Source organism: Brachyistius frenatus, unplaced genomic scaffold (assembly GCF_029030835.1).
Source record: "Brachyistius frenatus isolate BFR_SWC_R1_liver_20210118 unplaced genomic scaffold, ASM2903083v1 Contig_74, whole genome shotgun sequence".
Taxonomy (NCBI): domain Eukaryota; kingdom Metazoa; phylum Chordata; class Actinopteri; family Embiotocidae; genus Brachyistius; species Brachyistius frenatus.
Window position 1 is genome coordinate 1,789,483 of NW_027210673.1, and position 23,537 is coordinate 1,813,019.

The window sequence follows — 23,537 nt, forward strand, 5'->3', positions numbered from 1 at the left end:
AAAATAAATTACAGATTTAATTCTTCCAGATCTTTGCAATTCGTGATTTTACTTCTGAAAACAAATATATTTATGAGTGTGAAAATAACACATAAATTGCATCGATCCCCTGAAGAATGCAAATTTAAGTTAAGTTCTGTTCTCTGGATATTGACAGGTGGAAGAGAAGCAGTGAAATCCAGGCTCCTGCTTTTCACGTTGCAAACTAACGGATCCATATTACTTCATCTGAAAATAAAAACAAATTCATATTTGCTGCAAGCTGTACGTACCTGTGTATATGCTATAGAATTTATAGCATTTATAGGACATTTATCTGCAATGTTGACATTTGTGAAATTTACACTATGACAAAAATCAACATTCACAATGAGAAATAATTAGAAAAAAAACCCCGCAAAAATGGACATGTGTGCGTATCCTGTGAATTGTCAACCACAGAAATTCTGTATTGATGAAAAAATTAGTGTCAATTTACCTGGAATTGTCCACTTACAAAAAGAGTCCATTGAGAATGAAATTGTACCAAAGCAATGCATGGCATCATGGAAGATCTCAGTATGTCTAGCAACACTAAACAATAAACTCAGTGTACTCATATATCACAGTGCAACAACACTATATATTCATTTTATATCACATTTAGATTTTGAAACATTGTACATCTTAAGTTTGTGACACTAGTTGCTTTATATAATGTGAATGCCTGAAAACGTCTGCATACCTCACTGCATGCGTATATTTTGCTTTCCAATAATAAAGTATATTCAGACTGTTGAAATAGACCACAAAGCCATTAAATATACAGACTCATGGCAGATTCTTGTATTTTTGGAATTTATTTGGCAAGTGATATCCGACGAGCCTTTATGCATCTCCAGTATTCACATATTCTCAGTGTAATTGACATGACTACCTAGCTTGGCTGGAGTAGGGCAACTTTATCAGTGAAAGAGCAGTCTAAACGGCAGGTTTATCCTGCAGTTGTATCTTGTTCTTGACGATTATCTGGAGTACATCTTCTATCTCCTTGATCAGTCCCTCCAAACACAAAACAAAATAGAAGTTATAAATATATTCATGTTATATAAAAATGAGCTGGTTACACTTTCTTCAGCAAAAACACTACAGCTGACAACAGCTTCACTGAATATGCAAGTTTGATGATACAGATGAGGAGAGATCGTTAAGTCATTAACATGGTACCTTGAAATTGGTTTCTGCTGGCATTTTAGGGGATGATATTTCCTGATGAATGACTGACAGACTCTGAGCAAAGGTCACGAGAGCACCCTGGAGATCCTCAGAGACCGTTCTATTGACAACACCCCAAACAAACGAGTTTACTAATGATCCCCATGTTACCAGCTAAGAAACAATCACAGTGTTCCTCTAATGGTGGTGGTTAAATGAAACTTTCACCAGACAACATCTTCAGTCTTTGGGGGGATGAGCACAGCTTGATTTAACTATTACAGCACTGTGTAGGCTAAAGGATTTGTGTGATAAATATGTTAAATAACCCCCTGCTTAACAACTTTGGAACATTTACAAAGCCAGAGGTGGCATCTTAATCCTCTGAAAGAATTGTTTTCACTCTCAGTCTTGTGAAATCTTTCACCCACCTAATCATCTACTGTTTTTTCATGTGCTTGTCTATTTGAACAGAGAAGGGTAAAGAAAAATTGCATGAGCTCAGAATTCTGTGTCAGCGAGATGAACCCTAAATTTACTTAGAAATGTATGTACAGCGTAAGAAATGCAAGAAAAGTAAGTGAACCATTTGATCTCATTACCTGCATTTATATATACATCTTTATGTAACTTACAATTATTAACAACCAAAAACTGTTGAGACTAATGACATGCAAATTCTTGTATTGTTCTTGTCCAAATGAATACATGATTTGAATGTTCACAGTGTAAGTTGGAAAAGTCTGCAAACTCCCAGACTAATGACATCAACTAAAGCTACTTTGAGTCACAACTGGTCACTGAAACATTTTACATTTTCCGTTCACAAGTAGAACAGGTATCTGACAGAATAACATCAGGCTGAAGCTCAGTGGAAACTGGATGATGCAGCATGAAAATAACCCTAAACATCAAAGTAAATCTACTACAGAATCGCTTCAAGTAAAGAAAATCCGCTTTTAGGAGTGGCCCAGTCAGAGCCCAGTCTTAACCCATTAGAGATTAAATGACCTCAAGAGAGCCGTTCACGAGAAACATAAAAAGAATATGGCTGAGCTGAAGCAGCTTTTTGAGGAAGAGTGGTCCAAAATTCCTCCTGAGTGTTGTGCAGGTCTGATCCACAATACAAGACTGGCTGGTAGAGGTTACTGCTGCCAAAAGAGGTTCGACCAGTAATTAAATCCAAGAGTTCACCTACTTTTTCCACCAGCGCTGTGATATTCAATGAATGCATTCAATATACATTATTCAAATTGTTTGTGTGTTATTCTTCAGAGCACATTATGTTTCTATGTTGGTGACTTAAATGATGACCAGATCACATTTTATGACCAGTTAACGCAGAAAAGCAGTTAAAAGGGTTCACTTTATTTGTCTCGCAGCTGTACTGTGTATGAACTTGATGCAATAAGAAATACTTACATCATTCCAATACTGCATTGCTCACTGCTTTCATAAAGAGCAAAAACAGTGCCTTGCTTCATCTGAAATGTAAGTCAGAAACACAGTGTGAAAAGTAGAGCTCAGTCATCACATGGGGTCGATTTAGTAAGAGTACTTCACTGATTTATCATTGCTCTCTCATAACTCTTGTACATCAAAAGACTGCTAATATAAAAAAGAACAAATAAAAACTGAAGGCACAGAACTGGAGCTGTTAACTGTTGAAGCATTGCATCTATGTTGCCCACGATGCAAAATGTAACTTACAACAGTTCATTCTAAGATTATGATGTGTTATGCTAGTAGCAGGAAATGTAGTCTCAAGTAGAGAGGCCTGACACCGATTTCCTGAATGTCTATGTCCCCCATATACAGTAGTGCTCCTTAAGACCTGTGAACAGACTTTGATGTGTAAAATCTGTGGAGTTCCATTTTAAATCAATCATACAAAAAGCTATAAAAAAAATAAAAAAAATAAAAAAGAACAATGTGTAGAAGCAAACTTTTGAAATTATATTCATATTTTGAATTTTTACCTCCTTGTTAAATACTATGCCATGAGCTTTGCATATCTTAAAGAATACACTGCGGTACAGCATGGAAAGGTTTGAGTGAAACAAGTGGATCCCAATAACTGCATAACGATTGCCCACTGGAGGCTGTAAAGAAAAAAAGCAAGAAAACAAGACAGAATTAAAATGATGGCTGTTGGCATTAGTCTATCAATTAATCAAAATCAAGAAAAGTAATTTCATGATCGAGTATTTTTGGTGGTAAAGTATAATAGGTGGCTGTGGGTGTAAAATGGAGAGAGCAGATATGGCTGAACCTCATGCATGTCCTCAGGGTCACTGTTGAGTTTGTGTGTTTGATTAGTGAACATGATGAGTACGGGGCACATGTGGTAAACTGTTGGGCCTTTCTTAATTAACTGCAGGGAGGAACAATTAATGCTTAGAAGACATGCCAAACACAAGATGAGCTTAATTGTGCGACACCAGTCAAAGAAACTACAGTTTGGGGACTGCACATATTATCATTCAATGTGAGACTAAACGCATTACTGAATGCACAAAAGGACTACTCAACACATAATACAGATCAGCATAATAGAGGGGTTCTGAGCTGGTAAGTGTCATAAGTAATGCTAGAAAGGTTGATTACTTAAAAGTGGCAGGGCTTAAGAGGATAAAAATGTTCCTGGTTCTCAGCCACCTTTGGGAGACAAAAAGAGCAGGCCTAAGCCCCTGCGAGCTCAGGAGATAGCGTATAACTCGCTGTGACAGCCGTTTGTTTGCACTTGTCAAATGTGGGGCCCTCACACAACAATAAAAGTGTCCAACGGGGATTTAATTGTGTTTGTAATATGCAGGTCCCTAATGATGGCCGCTGCTGAAGCCATTAACCACTGCAGTGGCTCAACTGCTGCACTGAAGCACCAGGCCACCTACTAAATGAATGTTTGATAAAATAATACAAGTCGCAGATTAACAAGCGTAAACTCAGGCATACTGCAAATAAAAGAAGTCTATTGTTTAAGGCCTGGCACCAGGTTGATGAGGTGTTCAAGCATGCATACACATGCATAATGAAAATGGTATGAATTATTAATGTGTTGATTATTTAGGCTCATCTATCAAAATGATAATGAATTCAGCACCTAAACACCAATTGAGCTCAGTGCGTAATTACAGTATTTAGTTGTATTTAACAATAATGAAGAGCAAAACGTTGATCTGTTTTTGCGATTACTACAGTGAATATCCTCTAAAGTCTAAAGACTGCTTTGGAACAGGGACGTTTCCTTCTTGTTGTAGACAAAAAAGCAACAACATGCTTTGGAAAGAAAAAGGCTGTAAAGATATACAATCAAAGTTATGGCATTTAAAATCCATGTCTCCTATGTTTAAGACAAAATATAATAAAGACTGTAAGCAATATAAAAGGGTACTTTGGCTTCAATCTGGTGTTCACAGCATTTCTCTCTGACGGGCGTCGGCACTTCTAAACAGCCTGCGCGGCAATTCAGCGTTCCTCCAGTTAACATCAGAAGCATCTGGGTCATGGCCAGCTGGTCACTGTATGCGATGTCCAGATCAACAGCCCACACCTGCAAACAAGACATCATGAACCCTGTGTCAGAGCAGAGAAAAACAGACACTATAAACTTATTAATTCCAAATTAATCACAAAAATGGAACATCAAAGTATTTCACCCAGCAATCCTTTCAAAGAGGAGGGTCAGCACCGTTTAATCTTTACAATGTTATCCATGTTGAGAGGAAGGCGAAAGGAAAACAGTCAATGTTATGTGTGTGACAGATTTGGGTAATTCAGTTGTATAGTGACACATGCACAAAGTAGATCCTACCCTGTGTATTTGGATTCAGCCTGCCTTAGGCTAGTATGTTTGGCTTAGGTCTGAAGAGAAGTAAAGTTCGGATGTGTATGGTAAATGGCATCATTATAAGTATATTAAGGGGTCAGGTATAGTAGTAGCCTTCTGCTTAAACAGGGCTAATTTTCCCAATAATATCCTAATAGCTATGCCCTTTCTTCAAAAGTGGCAAATAAATCACCAGTGAGGGAGTTGTTAATAACTAAGTGGCAGTCGGCTGCCTCCTTTAGCTGTTCCTATTTGTCAAAGTAAACGCTCCTGCCACTGAATGCAAATTGCTAGCTGTCCGAACCCGCAGTCTCTGTAACCGGAGTACTTTATCTCCACATGGACACCGGACTGTACACAGTAATTATCTAAAAGGCATTCATTTCCTTTTATATCACATTTCACTACACTGTAACACATAAGGCCCAGTATAGTGTCGCAATTAACAATTATTTTCATAATCAATTACTCTAAGAATATGTTTCTTGATTTCTTCAATGACTTGTCAGAAAATAGTGAGAAGGACATTTTAAGATGTTTCCACGGTGACGCCTTCCCTCATCCTGTTTTGTCCAACCAACAGTTTAAAACCCAAAAATATTCTACTTCCAATTATATAAGACAAATAAATCAGCTTATTTTCACATTTAGGCTTAAATGTTTTTTAAATAATCAACATTATTTTTGTCAGTCAAATAAATTTATAATTTTGTCAAATGTTCAGCTCAAGTTTATAATAATAAAGTATTCTATTTTACAGAAACACACACACGCGCACACACACACACATATATATAAAAAAAATAAAATAATTGACAACATTTCTAATGAACACCTAAAGATATTTCCAAAATTAGATGATCAAATTAGATAGTGACAAAATTGTTCCTATATGTCAGAATTATTGTCGGCAACCTGATTTTATAGTGCAGAAGTTATGCATTAAACTATTGGGTTGTAGCTGGAACAGTTTTCCAAAGAAAAGAAGCCATTGCTTATGATTTGTATATTGCAGAAGTAAATACTGAAATTTCAGAAACTGTCGATAAGAATGCATACAAGCTAAACGCGAATTACAGAAAAGAAAATATAAATACATTAGGTGTTACAAAAAGTTAAAACAACTGTGAGCTGTGTACATTCATGTTGAGCAACAGTTCAGCATTATGAGCTGCACTCTGTCACCTTTACTGTAGGGGGTAGAGTAGCCACCATTAGGTAGATGCAAGTCTCTATGTATCAGGTTGATACCTGGACCTGAGTGATGGACACACTTCACCGAGCCATTCACTCAACTCACTAAAACTCATACTCCCATGTCCCATTGTCGCTCTTAACAAAGCCGTGGGAAATGTAAGCCTGGATTGTACCTGTTTTCTATTGCCATGCATTTTCATTAAAAACCCTGATGCTGCAGCTGGGGCCCCACCGCTCCACAATGTGAGGAAAGACTGCAAGGGCAAACATATGTGACCCACTTCTTCCCATCAAATAAAGTAGGCAGCTTTTAGCAACAGGTTTGAATCTAAATTGATGTTTAAATCCAGACAGGTTTGCCGATGCGGCTCTCCTCTGTCTAAGCTTTGTGTGTGTGTGGGGAGATGGTTAAGAATCTGTCATTAATGTTCCTGCCTCTATTGAAGCATGTGCAGTTTTATAGTCTATTCTTAATTATGCTGTCAGTGAATCCCTTTCAATTTCAGGTCAACACTGAAGATGAAAATTAATTTTAAGGCCGTCATTATTTCATTCTAAGCAGCTAAAGAAAAGGGCAGCTTCTGTCTGGGATACATTTGAGAAATAGCAATTTTTTTTTGTTGTACTTTGAACGTTACAATTTTGTCCCCAAAGTGACAATTTAGTTTGTCTATATAAATTCCTAAAATGTAAAAAATAAAGTGAGATTTTTTTTTTTACCCTAAAATTAACACAATGTAGTCAAATTGACAATCTATGTAAAAACTACAGACAAAAGCAATGCTGTCTGGATTTTAAATCTTAAAAGAAACAATAATACTAATACATTAAAATAAAAACTTACTTAAATACAAAATGCTTAAAGTATTAAGATTTAAATGGCAACACACCTTTTCTCACACTGTATTAACATCTAATCCAGAAGAGACTACCCTCTAGTGGCAAGTGTCTATTCCAAATCCATTTTTAAGGCTAGGAGTCCATTGTGCATTTAAATATAAATAAAGTTTAGACAGTGGAGAGGTGAAAAAGCAAGTAGAAGATATTTTGTGTACTGTCCTGAATAAGATCCCTTACAAATAGGCAAATGAAAAACGGTGCACTGCTACCAGATGGGTTTTAAATGATAGAAAAAAAAAACTGTTTTTGATTTCTGATGCTTCTGTAAGCATGTAAACCTGTGAAGCAGCTCCAGTGCTTTCTCCACAGTTCTGCAGATGTTGTATTTTATAGAGCATATTATAAACAAAGCAATTCATTTTACAGCTCTGGATCAATAGGGAGTCAATGTAGCCACATGTTAGGAGCAGAGGTTAAACTATCATAAACCAGTCCATTTCAAATATAATAAATCAAGAAGCTTTCAACAAAACGTAATTCTGACAAATGAGACAAGGCTTCCATGGTGTCTCGCTATAATAACGAGATGCATTTCAGCAGACCGCTGCAGGTAACCAGCTAGGGGTCAAACGCTGACAGGGTATCCCCGTGAAGCTGCCAAATCACTTTAGAATGACCTATTGTCTGAAAGATAGGTGCCTCTCACTTTCTCTGTGTTGTAAGGTTAAAGGGCAAGCCTTAAATGGTGGAATCAGTGCATCGACACAATAAGACCTGACAGTTTATTAGTTGGCCTTCTGACACATTTGGTCCCTGTGCCAACAGTTTGCCTTGTCTGTTTTCTAGATCTCAGGGGAGCAGTATGGGAGGCACCTATCTGCTCCTATGGATCCCTGATCCTGCCTAAAAATTGATCTCTTCCACCAATAGGGTGAAAATGGGAGCATTCACAACATGTGTTGTAACAGCCCTCATCATATTTATCATGGTTGCCTTCTCTTGCGCAGTCTGTGTCTCACCTTCTGATCCATGGTGTTGTGGTCCAGAAAAGTAGCCAGGTCTATGGAGATGTGACCGACGATAAGGCGCTGCAGACAGGCCTGGCCCACCCGGATGCAGATAGAGTGCAACGTCTCTGGGTGTATGGAGGTCTGAGGAATAGTGGCACCTAGAACTCCCAGTTGACAGGAGCCGTGGAGCTGGTCTCCACAAGACAGCATGGTCACCTCACCACTAGGCTCCAGCAGCAGAGCTACCGTCAGACAGGTGACACTGTCTGAGGGGGGACAGGCCTCCACGACACCGCCTGTACACAGAAAGCAGAGAGCAGAGAAAAGGCTATAGTACACTCAACAAAATTCTATACAGCACCTGAATTCTCTTAGCAACTGTTTAACAACCACCGAAAGTGACATGAAAAGGATTTAATTTGTCCGTTTACAAAGGCAACAGCTGGGAACTCGGAAGGACATATGAAAATCCATATTCCATATGGCTGAATCTGCAGAAGAATAACATTCAGTGCCTGACAATAGGTATCTGACCTTGCCTGAGGAAGGTCTTCAGGAAGCAGGCCCAGTTGGGATAGCAGGAGATTTTAGCCGGGCGGGCGTGATGGGTCAACCATTCTGGGATTTCAACTAAATATCTGAGCATCACAGGCTCCTACAGAAAGAAAGTTAAAGACCAAACATTAAGGATCCACTGAAAGCAAGTAAGTAAAAGATTTGAGGATCATGATGTATGTTTTTGTATTTTTTTTTTTTTTGTAGTAATTCAAGACAACAAGTAGCAGTTACTTCATATTGTCTCTTTATCAAAGCTTTGAAGGTGTCGACTACATTATTGGAAACACCCCGTGTTATCCGGATGACTCCAGTGACTGCTTGTTATCCTTGGGACCTTTGGTGGCTGCTTCAATTTCTGTGAGAGTGGATGCTGCGGGAGGGTCTATCTGTGAGTGACAGCCTATTATCAGAAGGCCTCAGGAGTCTAATGGCGTTAACTCACAGCCTCGAAGCACCTGCCCTCAATAACAACTCTCTCCACTGGGCAGCTGATGAATACCGAAGCTAACCCCATCTATCTGGGGATCAATCAGGGCTTGACTGGGATCGATATCACTCTTGTTCCTGTAACTAGGAAATGCCATGATGGCTTCACCACTTAATTATGCTGTTAATTTTTAACTTTTGTTTTAGGTGTCCCTTAAACATTTTGGCAACTCAAGAACACTCTTTCCTCTTACAATGCTGTGATATAGTTCAACTAACAACAATGGCCCTGCTAAACCCTTCACAGTGACTTTGGCTGTGTGAACAGTGTTTCTTTTAAATACAGAGTTCTGTGTGCAATAAAGTATGTGTGTTACCATTAGACAGGAATTTAAACGGGCCACACACAATAAAATGTTTGAAAGATGACTAAATTCGGAGTGGATATAATGTCTTTGTTCTTTCCTCATGCCATGTAGAGCGTTACTTTGTTTTGAGTATATGCTGTCTGGCTTCACTGGAGACAGGACTAGAGATTATGCTGTTGATATTCCAGTCATGTAACAGCCATCATCATATTCAAGTACTGTAAGAGGCGAGGTCAAATGCTACACAGTGATTCTCCCTATACAAACCATAAAGCACACAATGGTGCGGCAAAAAGTGTAAGGGAACGGTTGTCATTCTCAACGGAAGAGCAAGCTCACCCCAGGACTTTGCCTATGCAGTTCACAGAAACAGCAGGATAGGGAGAAAAGAAAGAGAGGCATTTTGCAATAAATTATTTGGACTTAAACTGCGTACAGTACCCTGTGATAGGATTCAACCTTTGCTTGGTGTCCACATAAAGCCAAGCAATCTGGTCATTAATATAATAGATGTCGCCCTGCCTCTTTGATTGCCATTTTGTTTCCCCATTACACAGTGAGAGAACTGAGAAACTACGGTGTCTAAGGAATAAGAGGAAATAACATGACAAGTTAGACACTTTGCATGAATATGTATTTTCCGTAACACGGTCCCACTACAGCTTTAACTTTGGTCTACTACAGCCTGCAAATAAATTTTGCCTGAGATATTAAATGAAGCATTAAGCTACTGTTTTTAGAACAAAAGAGACATTTCATCTGTATAAATTTTGCAAATAATGTATCGGTGAAATGAAAGAAAACATAACGCGCCTATTAAACATGAACCACAGAAAATGGTCTAAAGTCTTAAGTTCAGGTTAATTATATCAAGGCAGAACATTAAATATTCAAACTCCTCAAGCCAGCCTGCACAATATTTAGACAGAAAACATCTGTATGAAACGTCCCTCTACCTCTTCAGTGGTAGTGATTATCAAATGACCCATTTAGTTGACAAACTTAACCTAAATAAGGTGTTGCTCAAGATCTGTTTGTACACAGCATGACGAAAAGAAATACTCCATCTGTTGATGCTATTAGGTGTAATTTTTACCCTCTTGTGCCTAATGATCCATATGCAAGCTGTGTGAGCGCTTAAGTGTGTGCATGGCCCCCTTCAGGCATTGCATGGCTGCAGATCTACATGTCTTTAACCTCTCTCTGTGTAAATGCTAAAAGAGGCCTGGGGGCTTTCTGCCGGCTGAAATGTTGTGCTAGAAGCTGTGGTCCTCGCAATATTTAGAGAAGCACACTTCTCTAGTTTTCCTGGACCCCTGTGGAAGCCCCAGTAGTGTGGATGCAATCCTTCCTCCTCCTCCTCCTCCTCCTCCTCCTCCTCCTCCTCCGTATTGTGTCCTTTTAGGCTTTCTTTTGCACGGCCAGAAGGGATCTAATTGTTGGTATTTTTCTGAAAGACCACATGGTATTTTTGTGAGTCAGGTTTTTTTCATACTGAGCCTTTCAGAACAAGCAATAATTAAAATAAAAATATGCACGCAGTCTGTGTAGACCCATTATACTATATAACCCCCCCCTCCCCCTCTACTTTTATAATGATTATATTATTATATTATTAAGGGTACAGGACATTCCTCTAAACTGTGTCTCACATTTAATAATATACACTTTAATAATATCACTTTTTTGTTATTTATTGGTAAACAATTATCTTGGTGAGGAACTGTTAAATTATTGAATAATATTTAAATGCTTCATTTGATCATTTGTATTTGATTAATAATTTATTAAATTACTATTATTTTTGTGAACATAGCTTTAAGCATTTTTAAATGCTTGCAAATATTCAGTAGAACAATGCTACAGATTAGATTCAAACATATGAATATTTTATATTAGTGTATCTCATCATTTTCTTCCTCTCACAGCAGAAACTGAAGCTGCATGTTTACAATTGTCAGTACACTTTGAGATATAATACTCATTAAAGTAGCACTTTGGTGAAAAGAAGTAGACCTAATTGCCATGGCAGCGACAGCTAGTGAATAGGAAAGATACTCACACTACAATCTTTCAGCATAGAGAGCCAAATGGTTCTCTTCAAAATAAACTAGTACAACAGCAGAAGGACAATGTAATACATTGAAGGGGCTAATACATTTTAGGGGAAAACAATGTCGGAATAAAAAAAAATCATGCAATGAGGAGCACAGGATGTGGGCTTTGCTTTGATTAAAAGAGCAAGGTGTAGAATAAAGGCCAGTTAAAGTGTTGTGTCCATATGGCCCAGAAGCCCTGAGGCTGTCGGCCTACACTGGGGGCCTCGGCACTCTTCCCTCTCCATGGGACCCCAGCTGGTGAAAGAAACCCCATTTACTTTCCTGCGCTGCCTCAGCCACCATTATGGACCTTGGCTGTGGCTCAGCCACTCTCTGCCATAATTAACAGCACCAAAGCCACAACAATTACAGCCCCGCACTGCACATACACTATGAATCAAAGGATGAGCTAATAGGAACAAAACAGAGTGAGTCGTAAGAAGCTTGAGATGACTGCTGTTCTTTCCAATGGAATAAAAAGTAAAATCGTTGTGCTCCAAGCCCACAATCATTAGCCTGTAATTAGTTTACACAAAGCTCCCAGTTAAATGGCAAAATACGGTAATTAACACATGACAGAAAATCAAAGGCTACTTTGTAAACATATGAGAAATAAGAGCCAGGGGCTTGAAAGCTGTGTACAGATTGCATCTGTACTAAATAAATGGTTCACCAATGATTAGGTACATTTCATTTGTTCTGAATAGGTCCGAAATGAAATCAGAATTTATATTTTGAGGAGAACATAAATGTTGGTGTACAAAAGCACTGTATTTGGATTATAATGTTTACTTTACAAACGGCACAGACCCATCTCATGAGTGTTAAAGACAAAGACTGAATTAATCAAAAATGCATATTTTTTCAATGCTGTAAAAAAGCTAAAACATCAGTGACTACTCTGGATTAAATAGTATTTAAATGTACAATAAATTTGTAAGACAAATTTAACAAGCTGTAAATCTTGTCAATAACTTTCACAATCCTTTAAAAAAAATATATAAAAGACATACGATGTTGATTGGCTGTACTGCTAGGTAAGTCCGAGCATTGCTATCACAAGACATGCTTTTGTCGCGCTTTACACACTGACTGTAGTTGATGTGTGGGTTTCAGGAATAGATAGTAAATGTGTGTATGAACAGAAATTTTTAGTATTGATTTAATTGTCAGGCTCTGGGGACCACATTTAAATAACTGTACAACAGGGACAACCTCCTCCAAGCCAAACGATGGCATTTCTCTGACCCCACTGTGACCTCGGCTTTTGCTCGTTCAGTGACAGAAGTGAATCTAAAAAATGTTTGAGCTGTCTCATCTCAACAAGAGGCACAATCCTGATCTTAATATCTGGCTGTTATTGTAATGTTTTCAGTTAAATATCCATTGTTACAATGTTAACTTTAAATGGCCGATTTCTCATTGGTATGAGTGTAATAATAACAGCAATAAACTTTATTTGTATTGCACTTTTATAAAACCAGTGCTTTGTAGGGAGCTGTAAAAACAAGACATAATAGTAAAAAACATCAATTTAGGGAGAAGTAATAAGGGAAAGAAATCTAAAAACACAAACTCCAAATTAAAGCAAATTCAATAAAACTTTGCATAAAAGTACGTTCAGAAAATGTGCTCCGAGGCCCAATATTTTGTGTCAGGGAAGGAATGACGTAACCCTCTCCTTACTTTTCTAAGTCCTTACCTGAATCCACTTTGTGTTCCATACCACAGCACCATAACGATGATATTCCTGCAGGGCCCAGTTGTAGCAGCTAAGATGATTCACATCGCAGTACGCCGTACCCCGGCCACCATGCTCAGAGTCCATCTTGAAGAGCCAGCGCTTCACATCGATGTATTGAGCCATAAGCTCCGCAAGCGTTTCATGAAGCTCAACCAAGAGAGAAAAATGTGAATTACAAACTAAAAAATATAAACTTAAGTTAGGGTGAACAACAAAACTGTGTTATTCTGTGTTAATGGGCCCAGATGAAGGACCTGCTATTGTGTAGTATGAGCATGCGGTTGTAGTTGCACCTGGTTTAATGAATAGATGTCTCCTTGACCAGGTGGCACATCAACCTCTGCCCCAGCAAAGATCCTCCTCCCTCCAGACTTGGTGCTGTAGAGCTGCACAACAGCAGGTTCTGAACCCAGGATTGGCACACCCAGCTCATCAGCCACTGCCAGGTCGTCCGTGTGAGCCACTCCACCCACAATGTAGGCCTGCTTCCCCTGAATCAGGTTTCGGATGCGCTTCAGGGTGCGTGGACTGTACTTCAGCAGCGTCGACAGGCACATGTTATGGGTCTGGAAGAAAAGAGGGGAGAAAGATTGCTGCTGGATCTGAGCGTTCGCAGTTTGTCTTCCAAGGGTTGTTTCTTGACCTGATTTATCACTGTGTACACACAACAGATCTATTATTGAAATAGCCAGCAGGGTTTTGACCTCTCCTGTATTCTAGCAGGTTGAATTGATAAAAGCTGCCTGTGGGAGGCCTCCCCTATCCTTCACGTCTTTAATGTGTGCTACCAATGAGCTCCTTGGGAATACAACTAATTACTTCACATCTGTATTTATTTGATCCACATGGAATTATCCCTTCTGTCACTGGCAGAATGCGCTGCCAGCCATGGGAAGCAGTGATTCATCTCAGCAACACGTCTGGCACAGTTTAACAACAAAACAGCAGGAAAATCAATAAAAAGAAATGAAGAAGACCATGTCATGTTGCACATTCAATGTAGCACAAAAGGATGCAAAAGATGGATAGAATGGTTGCATGTAAATAGACAATATTGCAACAACTTCATATTTGTGTATTGAGGTAATTAAAACTATTCTAAAAATGCAGCAGTTACATTAAATAACCGGTTAATTGAACCAACCAATTTCAATATAATAACAATTTTAATTAAGTATAACTTTAGTGTGTTTACTTCCAAATAACACAGAAGTTTAGCTTTAACAGAAGTAAAAAAGGACTGAAAAATATACTGAGTGTCACTCTCACTGGACCTTTGTGTAGTAAAACCTCCTCTAGTACCCTCTAGGGGAGAATTCATAAACTACAAATGCTTGTGGCACCTCTATATAACAGTACATCTCTCCAGCATATTAAATTCTATCATCCTGCTGGAAATGCACATGGTCATGTTACTTAAAAGGTTACATTTGCAAAGAAATTTGTGAATATGAAGAACCTTACCGGGAAAGAACCGACAGCCTCAGGTGTGAGGATGATAAAGCGTCTCGAGCAGGAGGAGGTATCGGCCCCATCTGCGGCTCCATCACACTTCAGGAGGTTGGTGTAATAGAGCAAGATGTCGTCCTCCAGATGCTGGGGACATATGTAGATCACCTCCACATTTCCATCTGCAGTCATACAGAGGCCTTTACAAATCACATGTTTACAGTAAAGCACGCACAAAAACAATCTGTGTCGAAGTTCCTACCTCTAACATCACACACTCTGCTTATTTGGATGTTCTGTAGGATGTCAAATCCCTTCAAGTTCCGTCGCTGGCTCTGAGAGTACCCTGTAAGCACAAGGATACAAATCTGTAGCTGTGTACAACTACCTTCAGATGTGTGTGTCACTAGACTTGGGGGAAAGGGAGTTAAGTCTAATCACACTGTAGTGAAATCTGATGATTAATTTAGCTTAATAACTAGCAGGTGCAGTGCTTGTCATGTGCTGGGAGTCCTGCTGCAGCATGTCCAGCCACCACTGAACTACATCCGGGGATACCGGCAGGATTTCAGCCTATGCATGTCTGGATTTCTGCCTGAGAGAGAATCCTCAGCTGAATCAAGGTAATTAAATGATTGGATTCATGCTAATTAACAACAATGGGGTTCAACTTTCTAATTATCCTTGCTCACACAGCACTCTCTGTAGCCACCCCAAGTGCAAATAAAGCATTCCATCTGCCAGTAATTAGGCTTAATAATTTTAGACAATCGCTCAATGATTTACAACGCACATGCCTGATTGCAGTCTAAATGTGAGTGCTGTAGTGAAATTAGAACAAGAACCGATCATAGCTTTTACTATGTTTAAATCAAAAACACACTTAAAATCCTTTGCGTGTTTTTTTATGCACAGCAATAAAAGAAGACCTTTGTGCCTCTTGTAAATATTCAACATAATGGCTTTTCATTTGCTTAATCTGAAAATTAAATGGCGATTGAGACCAAATTGTTCAGTTCCCTGGCATGAGGACTGTCATCATCCTGTGAGTGCTTTCCTGCAGAGAGTCATTTGAACGAGACAGAGTGTACACCGGGGCCACAGACTGGGACAGCAGAGTGTTGAGACCAGGGGATGACGAGAGCAGACGTGTGTGTGTGTGTGTGTGTGTGTGTGTGTGTGTGTGTGTGTGTGTGTGTGTGTGTGTGTGTGTGTGTGTGTGTGTGTGTGTGTGTGTGTGTGTGTGTGTGTGTGTGTGTGTGTGTGTGTGTGTGTGTGTGTGTCTAGCAGCCAAAGAGAGCTACCTAATGAAGGGATGTGGATAATGGTCCTCTTGGAGGACTGGATATGTTTCCAGTTGGCTGCCAGATGCTGCGGACAGAGAAAAGGAATGATCAGAGTGGGGACTGCCTGAGCGTATATGCACGCACACACACACACACACACACACACACACACACACACACACACACACACACACACACACACACAAATCATCACATCACTGCATAGCTAAAACACATCAAGCCAATCTCTCTCTGGGCTCACAGAAGCAAACCAAGCATAAAATACCACCGTAATTAAATCAAGCGTTTACTTTAGAAACATCTTCTCACAATTAATCCAATCAGCAAGGTACATGATGCTACTGCCAGGGGAAGATTAGCAGCCTTAATTAACAGGGTATGAATGTTTAAAGAGTGAGAACATACATTTAGTGCATGTATACACACACTACGATGTTAAAACTAAATGAACTTGTAGGCACTAATTAAAATTATGTCAGCGCCCTGAAAGATGTTCAGCCCAGATGACAGCCCAGACATGACATCTACACTGACTGGGAAAAGAATCACAGAACATTATGCATCTGGGATGACTGTGCTGTTATGCTGCTCTCTGGAAGAGCAAAAGAGAAGCACAGTTTTATTTCCCCAGTCAAAGATTATAGGATTATTTTATTTCTATGTTCCTCCTGACAAAAAGAAGATCAAATATTTGGAAATATCGAGAGTAAAAGTTCTGAAACCCCTGAAAAAAACAGTAATCTAGTAAATCAGAATTCAAAGATTAACAAATCAAAATGCTGCAATGGTATAAAGTCAATATTAAAGTGAGATTTAATTGCATTAAATTAAATCAGTTTTGGTATGGCTTACTTTTTATAAATACCTGTCTATTACAAATCGTACATCAAGCCGCTGCCTTTACAACAATTTCAGTTGCAAAACAATAATTGCCCCTTTTGCAATGTCTTTTCATTTCAACACCTAATAAGCATTTCTAAATTTAAATATTTAAAGATCCCCTGCATGTATGTGGACAATATATACATTTATTATTGTGCTTGCAGGCAAACGCCATAAACTCAAATAACTTAATAACGATGAATAAAGCCAATTTTTTTTTTTTTTTTTTAGTAAAGAGGGGCTTTAAACTATCTTTACAGATGTTTACAGCCTTTTTCCCTCATCACCACAGTCTTCTTTTACAAACAATGTGGCTGCAGTTTTACTTTGTTCAACACTTTCTGTTTTCCAGTTTATCTGTCTCACTGTTTCTTTCTGTCGTTCTCCTCTTCGCATTCAACTTCTCTAACATGTATCTGCTTCAGTGTTAATAATCTCTGTTAATCTCAAACTGGAACAAAAAAAAACTACACATTTTGATTGGACCTCATAAGACACTGATGTTTGCAGCTGAATATAAAGCAGAACTTTATAGGCTGACATGTAGAAACATAATTTTCTTTTTAGCCAAAACAGTAGTTTTAAACAATGAACCAGTTTTTCCTTATAGGTTCAAACAGATATTTAGAAAGATAAGATTAGGCAGCCAACTGTATTGTCATGAAATTGAACCCATATACATCCAGAGGATTTATATAAAAAGTCTGACTCTAATTTGGAGAAATTGAGAAAAAAGAAAAACTAAGTCGAGCTTTGACAATGTGACAGAGCAACAGAGGGAGAGAAAGACAGGAGCATTTGGATATAAACAACATCACCTGTGCTCTACTGCGATTTTTCTCTAGTTGACTAAAACGCCGGGCCTGCAGGGCCTTTCTGACACGACGCATCTGAGTGTGCATCAACCATGAGATGGCGATGGTGCCTGCCGCCCACTTGCGGCGGCAGTGGCACAGGTAGGTTAGCTCGGCTGAATAGCGCCTCCAGCAAGACTGGATGCGGATGGCAGCCGCCTCAATGCCTCCTTCTCCCTTGTAGCGCTGACCCGGGTGTAAGACCAGATCTAGTACCTCCTCCCAGTTTTCAAGCACAGGGAGGACAGTGGTTTCTGTAGGAGTCTTCTTCCAACCACTCTCCCAACCATGGCTCAACTCCACTAGCTGTTCTCCGCTCACTTTAGCCACAGGCACAGCAAAGTCTCTGAGCAGTTTCGTCAGGGCCTCCAGAGGATCGACCACGCTGCTCCAGCACAAGTTAAATCTCCGCTTGAAATGACAGAAATCTGTTGCCAATGGGTCGATCTGTCCCTTTATGATTATAAAGGGGTATTTGGTCATGTTTAAGGGAACGTGCACAGGTAGATTCTACAGAACACAAGGAAACAAGTAAGAGTCAACCAACCTAGACTTTGTTAATACACTTGAAATAAATGTTTTTGATCATCTTCTCTTTCTTAATTTAATCAAAAATGTGCTTGGCTCATTTAAAGAGTTCATACCTCAGGGCTTTTAGGGATAAGGCTGTCGGTGTCTTGCTCCATGTTCTTTTGGTCCAGGCTCTTGGAGGTTGCGGTGGGAGGCGGTGCCTTCGTTGTGGATTCTTTGTCTATTCCTCCACTGATAAATGTAGGTTTTGTTTTCCATTTTGGCTGCTTATGGCACCTGGACTTTGAACCTGTGAGGCCAAAATTCACAAACCGACAGGCTCAGTTATACTACAACAGTGACTGATCAGTACCAATCAGTCATCACTGTCGAATTAAGCAGCAGCTGTCTCTTCTCTAAAAGAGCCGGGAAGTTGTTTAAAACAAAACAATGAGAAAAATGGCAAGACAGCTAAATGGAAGAAAAAAATAGGATTCCCAAAAGGTACAACTTTTGTTATCAGACTCCTATGGCAAGCTCCTTTAAAGTTTCATTTTCCCAAAGCAGCAACAACTACATGGACCAATCAATAATCATTTTCCTATGGAGACATATTTGAAATATTTTCAAAATAAACCCTAGATTTATACGATAAAGTTGGGAGGTAGAATCAGGTCAAATGTTTTGTCTTCTGTAAAGTCTAGAGAGCACTGACCTATCTTTGAAAATAAATCCTCTCTGGGATGAAGAGAAGCAGCCTTGTGTTGAATTGACATATGAAGCGAACTTGGATGTGGTACTGAGGAAAATCAGAAAAAAAAGATTGAAACATTGTGCTTGTCCCTGTTAAAAAAAAGAATTCAGATGATGTGAAATTAAATGAAAGTAAATTGATACAAAAGAAAAGGAAATCAAATTGTGCCAAAATAAACAAAACATTTATTCTAACAATGTGAATTACTGCTAATAGTTTGCCGCTGAATATAATAAGAAATATGGAAGCAGTGGTCTGATTGAAAGTACCACAAACATCAAGAAACCATCAATGAGCATTTGTCAGGAGTGTGAAGAAATGGTGAAATGTCTGCTCACCTGTCCCCATGTCCTCCTCAGGTACTGCCGGGATGTGACAGCCCTTTGGTTCACGAGCCTGATCACTCACCACAAAGCCAGTGATTAGCCTGTGACGTTTTGCCTGAACAGAAGATTTGTATGAGAGCAGAGGCTGTACATCATATATACATAAAACCAAAGCAGTTCTACCGGATATTTTCTGTTGTTATCTACAGTAAAAGAAGCCCGGCCCTTGCTTCATTAAACTAAACGCAACAAGAAGTTGAAAGCTTGAGCATGTTCTGATTGAATCAACCAGCAATCAGACTCGTGGTGGCTCGGTGATCTAAGAAAGAAAATGTCATGAGCTCAGAATGAGGATAAATGAGTGGCTTGGAATAGCAAAAAATAGATTTTCTGCATTCATTAAGAAATTAGGAGAGCGAAAACGCTGCCACTGGCATATTTCTAATCTGTCCTGCAAGCCATTTTCTTTAGTAATTAATCACAATAAGGCAAGATTAAAGATCATTCCTAAATACTATAACTCAGAGCAATTCTGTTCCACTAAACTTCAACATTTTTCATTCAAGATATTGTATAAAAATAAGATTAAAACCATATGTAACGGCCTGATGTAAAATAAAGAGGAAGATGCATTTGTTGTAGCCTCAACTTTTCTGTTCATGACTAGATTTGAATGTTTTACTACTCATAAAACACAAAGTTTGTGCTCCTCCAGACTTGTCACCTAATGTCCTCTCCTTCGTTCTCCTCAGACCACTGAGCTCTCTGACAGACCACAGGTAGTGGCCAGGTGCTCGGAGAATCTCCCCTCAAAGGCACACATCTGTTTCAGATGGGGCTGGGAAAAGGTGGCACCTTTTGTAAAATTGCTAAAATGCAAAAGCTCATTCCCTGGCACAGGTACACAGTGGAGGAGAGCTGGCCTGAGTTGCAGGAGGCGGCAGCAGGCAAAGAGCCAGTGGTTAGCAGTTGGGGAAGCTACGGCTGTCTTATTGGCATGCTGGACCAGGTACCCACTTCTGTCTTGAGACAGCTGTAAACCAGTAGCCCATAGCACAGCAATCAGGCGCCTGTTTCTTTAGAAGAATGCTGATGTGCTGCAATCTGCTGCTTTACGCTTTCTGCAGCCAGCACTCCCATCTCTCCTACATCAGAATGACAGTTTTGGCCTCTATTTCTCACGTCAGGTATAGATTACCAAAAACATATCGGGAGAGAAAGTGTGTAAAATATATCTAAAACTAATGCCGACCTTTGCAAAGATCAATTTGTTTGCTGTGACAAGTGCTGGATGTCATCACCAAGCAAAGTGACCTTTATGTCACAGTCTGTCTGAGCACAAGACTTGAAGCATCTATTAATACAGGCTTGTACCATCACTCTTCACTCCAGCATTAAGTGTCTTTTCTGGGGATTAAAGGAGTAAGTGTCAGGGAAAGGAACAATGATATCCAATTCATCCTAGTTGTAGCAGAAACGTGTAATGTTTTCGAATCCCCAGGCATGTGCTGTAAGTTCACATTTTTAAGATATTTAATATCACCACTCACGACACAGAAATCAATGTCTCGCTGCAAAAGGCAAATAACTGGAGGACATCATATTATTCTGATTATAGTTTAAGACTTCATGCACTGATTGGTTTATTTTCCATTGTGAAGAGAAAATCTGCTCCATAACTAATGCAGCCAAAACATTTGAACTATGAATAGGAAAGATGTTGCCGGATTTCTACAACAAATGAAATTGAATTAACTGACATCCATTCCACATTGAGGATTCAATCTGATATAATGTTAAGAGAAAAACTCCACTATCACCTCATAGACAATGAAAGCTTCGAGGGTAGACCTGAGTGAAGTAGCAAATTCACGGTGTTTATTTTAAACCCACCTGAAGTAAACAGCACATCACAATAACAACCACACATTTATGAATATCACAGACTGACATTTACATTATTAATAAATTGAACAGGTACTGCATTTGAGAATAACTACAGCTTTCTATGGAAATCATTCATTGAAATCTACATGTTAAATTAAATGATTCTATATTTATGGAAGATTACTTACTGCATCTGTGCTCCTCTTGTGGACAACAGGGAGTGATATTCCACATTTTCGGTGCATATTGGCTCTGTTTTTTGGGCGAGCAAGATTATGCAGCAAATACATGTTTAACGCTAACTTCTGCTGAACAAGAAAGATAAAGGATGAAATTAGTTATAATAGGACACACTGTGGAAACATGAATAGTACTATCAACATTTCAAATCCATAAAGTGTTCATGTGTCCTCCTTTTGCTGCTCTAACACGTAGTGTACCCTCGTCCCCTTCCCCCCTCTCCTCTGTATTAATGTGTAATACAGTGGATGAGTTGTATTTCTAATTTACCTATCTGCTGTACATACTGTAGCTTGTGTCGCTAAGTATAGAGATATATTAATTATTTATTACATTCTCTATTCATTTCTGAACATGAACAATGATCTACCTTTTCCCCACGTGACACTCCTGGTAGGTCTTCCCTTTGCGAATGCACATCCGTGATACTCTCCAGAGAAGGTTTCCTGTGCAAAATCTTTCTTTCAGGCTCACAATCCCCATTACCAGAAATATATAACAATTCTCAACCCTATTCATACCAAGTTGTAACAATTGTAAACAGCCTGCAGTGGAAAATTGAGCTTTTCCTTAGTTACCATTTAGGAATCTGCATCCTCTTCTTCTGTAAGTCTTCAATGTTTGGAAGAACCAGCTGCTGCTTATTGACTGTTTTCAGATAATTCTCTGCATGTTCCTATTTACAATTAAAGAACTGTTAATTGTCAGATGTCTATAAAAAATATATATATATATATAATGTTAGGTAGGTAGGTAGGTAGGTATATACTTTATTAATCCCCGAGGGGAAATTTTTTCGCCACAACAGCATACATACAGGAGCAATAATAGAAACAATAGAATAAAATAATAATAGAATAGAATAATATAATAGAAAAGCAATAAAATAAAAAATATAAATATAAAATATAAAATGCACAGTACATACAGTATATATACAGTACATTAAATATCTATATATATTATATACAATATATATATATCGGTGCTTATTCGACATTAAGTTCTCTCACCTTTATGGTACTCTCGGTCTTACGGATGGCATTGTCCAGGGCTTTAATGTCCAGTGTTTGGCCCATTTCATTGGCACTGATTTTCTCAAGGCTGGATTTGAGTTGTTTCAAATCATCCTGAACCTGCAATATAAAGATTTGCAAATGTACATACTTTACTCTAAAAAAACACACAAAAAACAACCCACCAACAACCATGAATTTTACTTTAAAGCCAGTTTAATGTTACACAAAGCAGCTAATTAAGCTACATTTCTCAGTAGGATTTACAAACAAAGACATTTGAAGAAAGTATACAACATTAAGTTATTGTAAATAATTAATGAATTAAACACAATGTCATAATTTAGCTGACATTAACTTGAACTAACTTCATGAACTGAGTTAGCTCGCTAATCCTGAATGAGTTTCCTCTGGACAACTTTACCTGAACTAAAACGGATCCCAACTTATCTTCGTTTTTTAGCACGTCGGACATTGTTGTTGTTGTTGTTGTTTTTTAGCTCTTTCTTATTAACATAATTTAAATATGCGCCTCAACATCATGGTGACGACGTGTACAAGTTACGTTAACTACTGGTAGCAAACCAATTAGCTACTCAACAATGAAAGTTATTGGAAACAACACTCGTCGCCATGACAACGACAAGGCGCCTTTGGGTTGTATGTTGCCCGAAGGCTGACTGTCAGGCAGCCGCTTTTTCGCCTGCGTTTAAAACACGAGCCGACTTTTTGTTACAATCGGCACTTTTACGTTAATTGAACCACTTCACGTCGCACACGTCACATGCTCTTAAAAAAAAAGAAAAAAGGACTGGAGCCGTATTCAGGGGGACGCACTGCTTTACCTGAAAGGCAAAATACAGGGCAGTAATTCTCCATGAAGTAGATCCACTCTGCACGGGATACTTTCCATAAACACAAACAGCATTTTAATACACGCATGCGTTTATTTGAACAAATTACAAAACGACAACGCTGGTAAACGTATCGGATGATGTTTTTTTTAAACGATGTTTTTTTTATTTTTTTTTTTTTTAACTCAGGCTG

General features: G+C 38.8%; 1 protein-coding gene across 1 annotated transcript; it reads right to left on the reverse strand.

The window, feature by feature from the left end:
- Window positions 1-839: 839 nt before the first annotated feature.
- iqch (IQ motif containing H) lies at window positions 840-23,026 on the reverse strand. Its single transcript, XM_069708098.1, has 21 exons — window positions 22,915-23,026; window positions 22,488-22,610; window positions 22,053-22,150; window positions 21,845-21,920; window positions 21,423-21,542; window positions 19,360-19,462; window positions 18,983-19,066; window positions 18,402-18,577; window positions 17,722-18,267; window positions 16,019-16,085; window positions 14,977-15,060; window positions 14,730-14,896; window positions 13,559-13,831; window positions 13,224-13,412; window positions 8,605-8,725; window positions 8,080-8,366; window positions 4,589-4,747; window positions 3,174-3,296; window positions 2,617-2,678; window positions 1,207-1,315; window positions 840-1,041 (listed from the first exon to the last, which is right to left on the reverse strand). Exons 1-21 carry the CDS (start codon window positions 22,963-22,965, stop codon window positions 961-963), a joined length of 3,099 nt encoding a protein of 1,032 aa, XP_069564199.1. The 5' UTR covers window positions 22,966-23,026; the 3' UTR covers window positions 840-960.
- Between the last annotated feature and the right edge of the window lie 511 nt (window positions 23,027-23,537).

What these genes read in the sequence shown, in the direction of transcription:
- iqch (XM_069708098.1), bottom strand. Translation starts at nt 22,965, where the DNA reads ATGTCCGACGTGCTAAAAAACGAAGATAAGTTGGGATCCGTTTTAGTT. An exon ending in TGGGATCCGTTTTAGTTCAG is followed by an intron (nt 22,611 to 22,914) that starts GTAAAGTTGTCC and finishes TTTATATTGCAG; the next exon opens with GTTCAGGATGATTTGAAACA. An exon ending in AGGATGCAGATTCCTAAATG is followed by an intron (nt 21,921 to 22,052) that starts GTAACTAAGGAA and finishes GATTTTGCACAG; the next exon opens with GAAACCTTCTCTGGAGAGTA.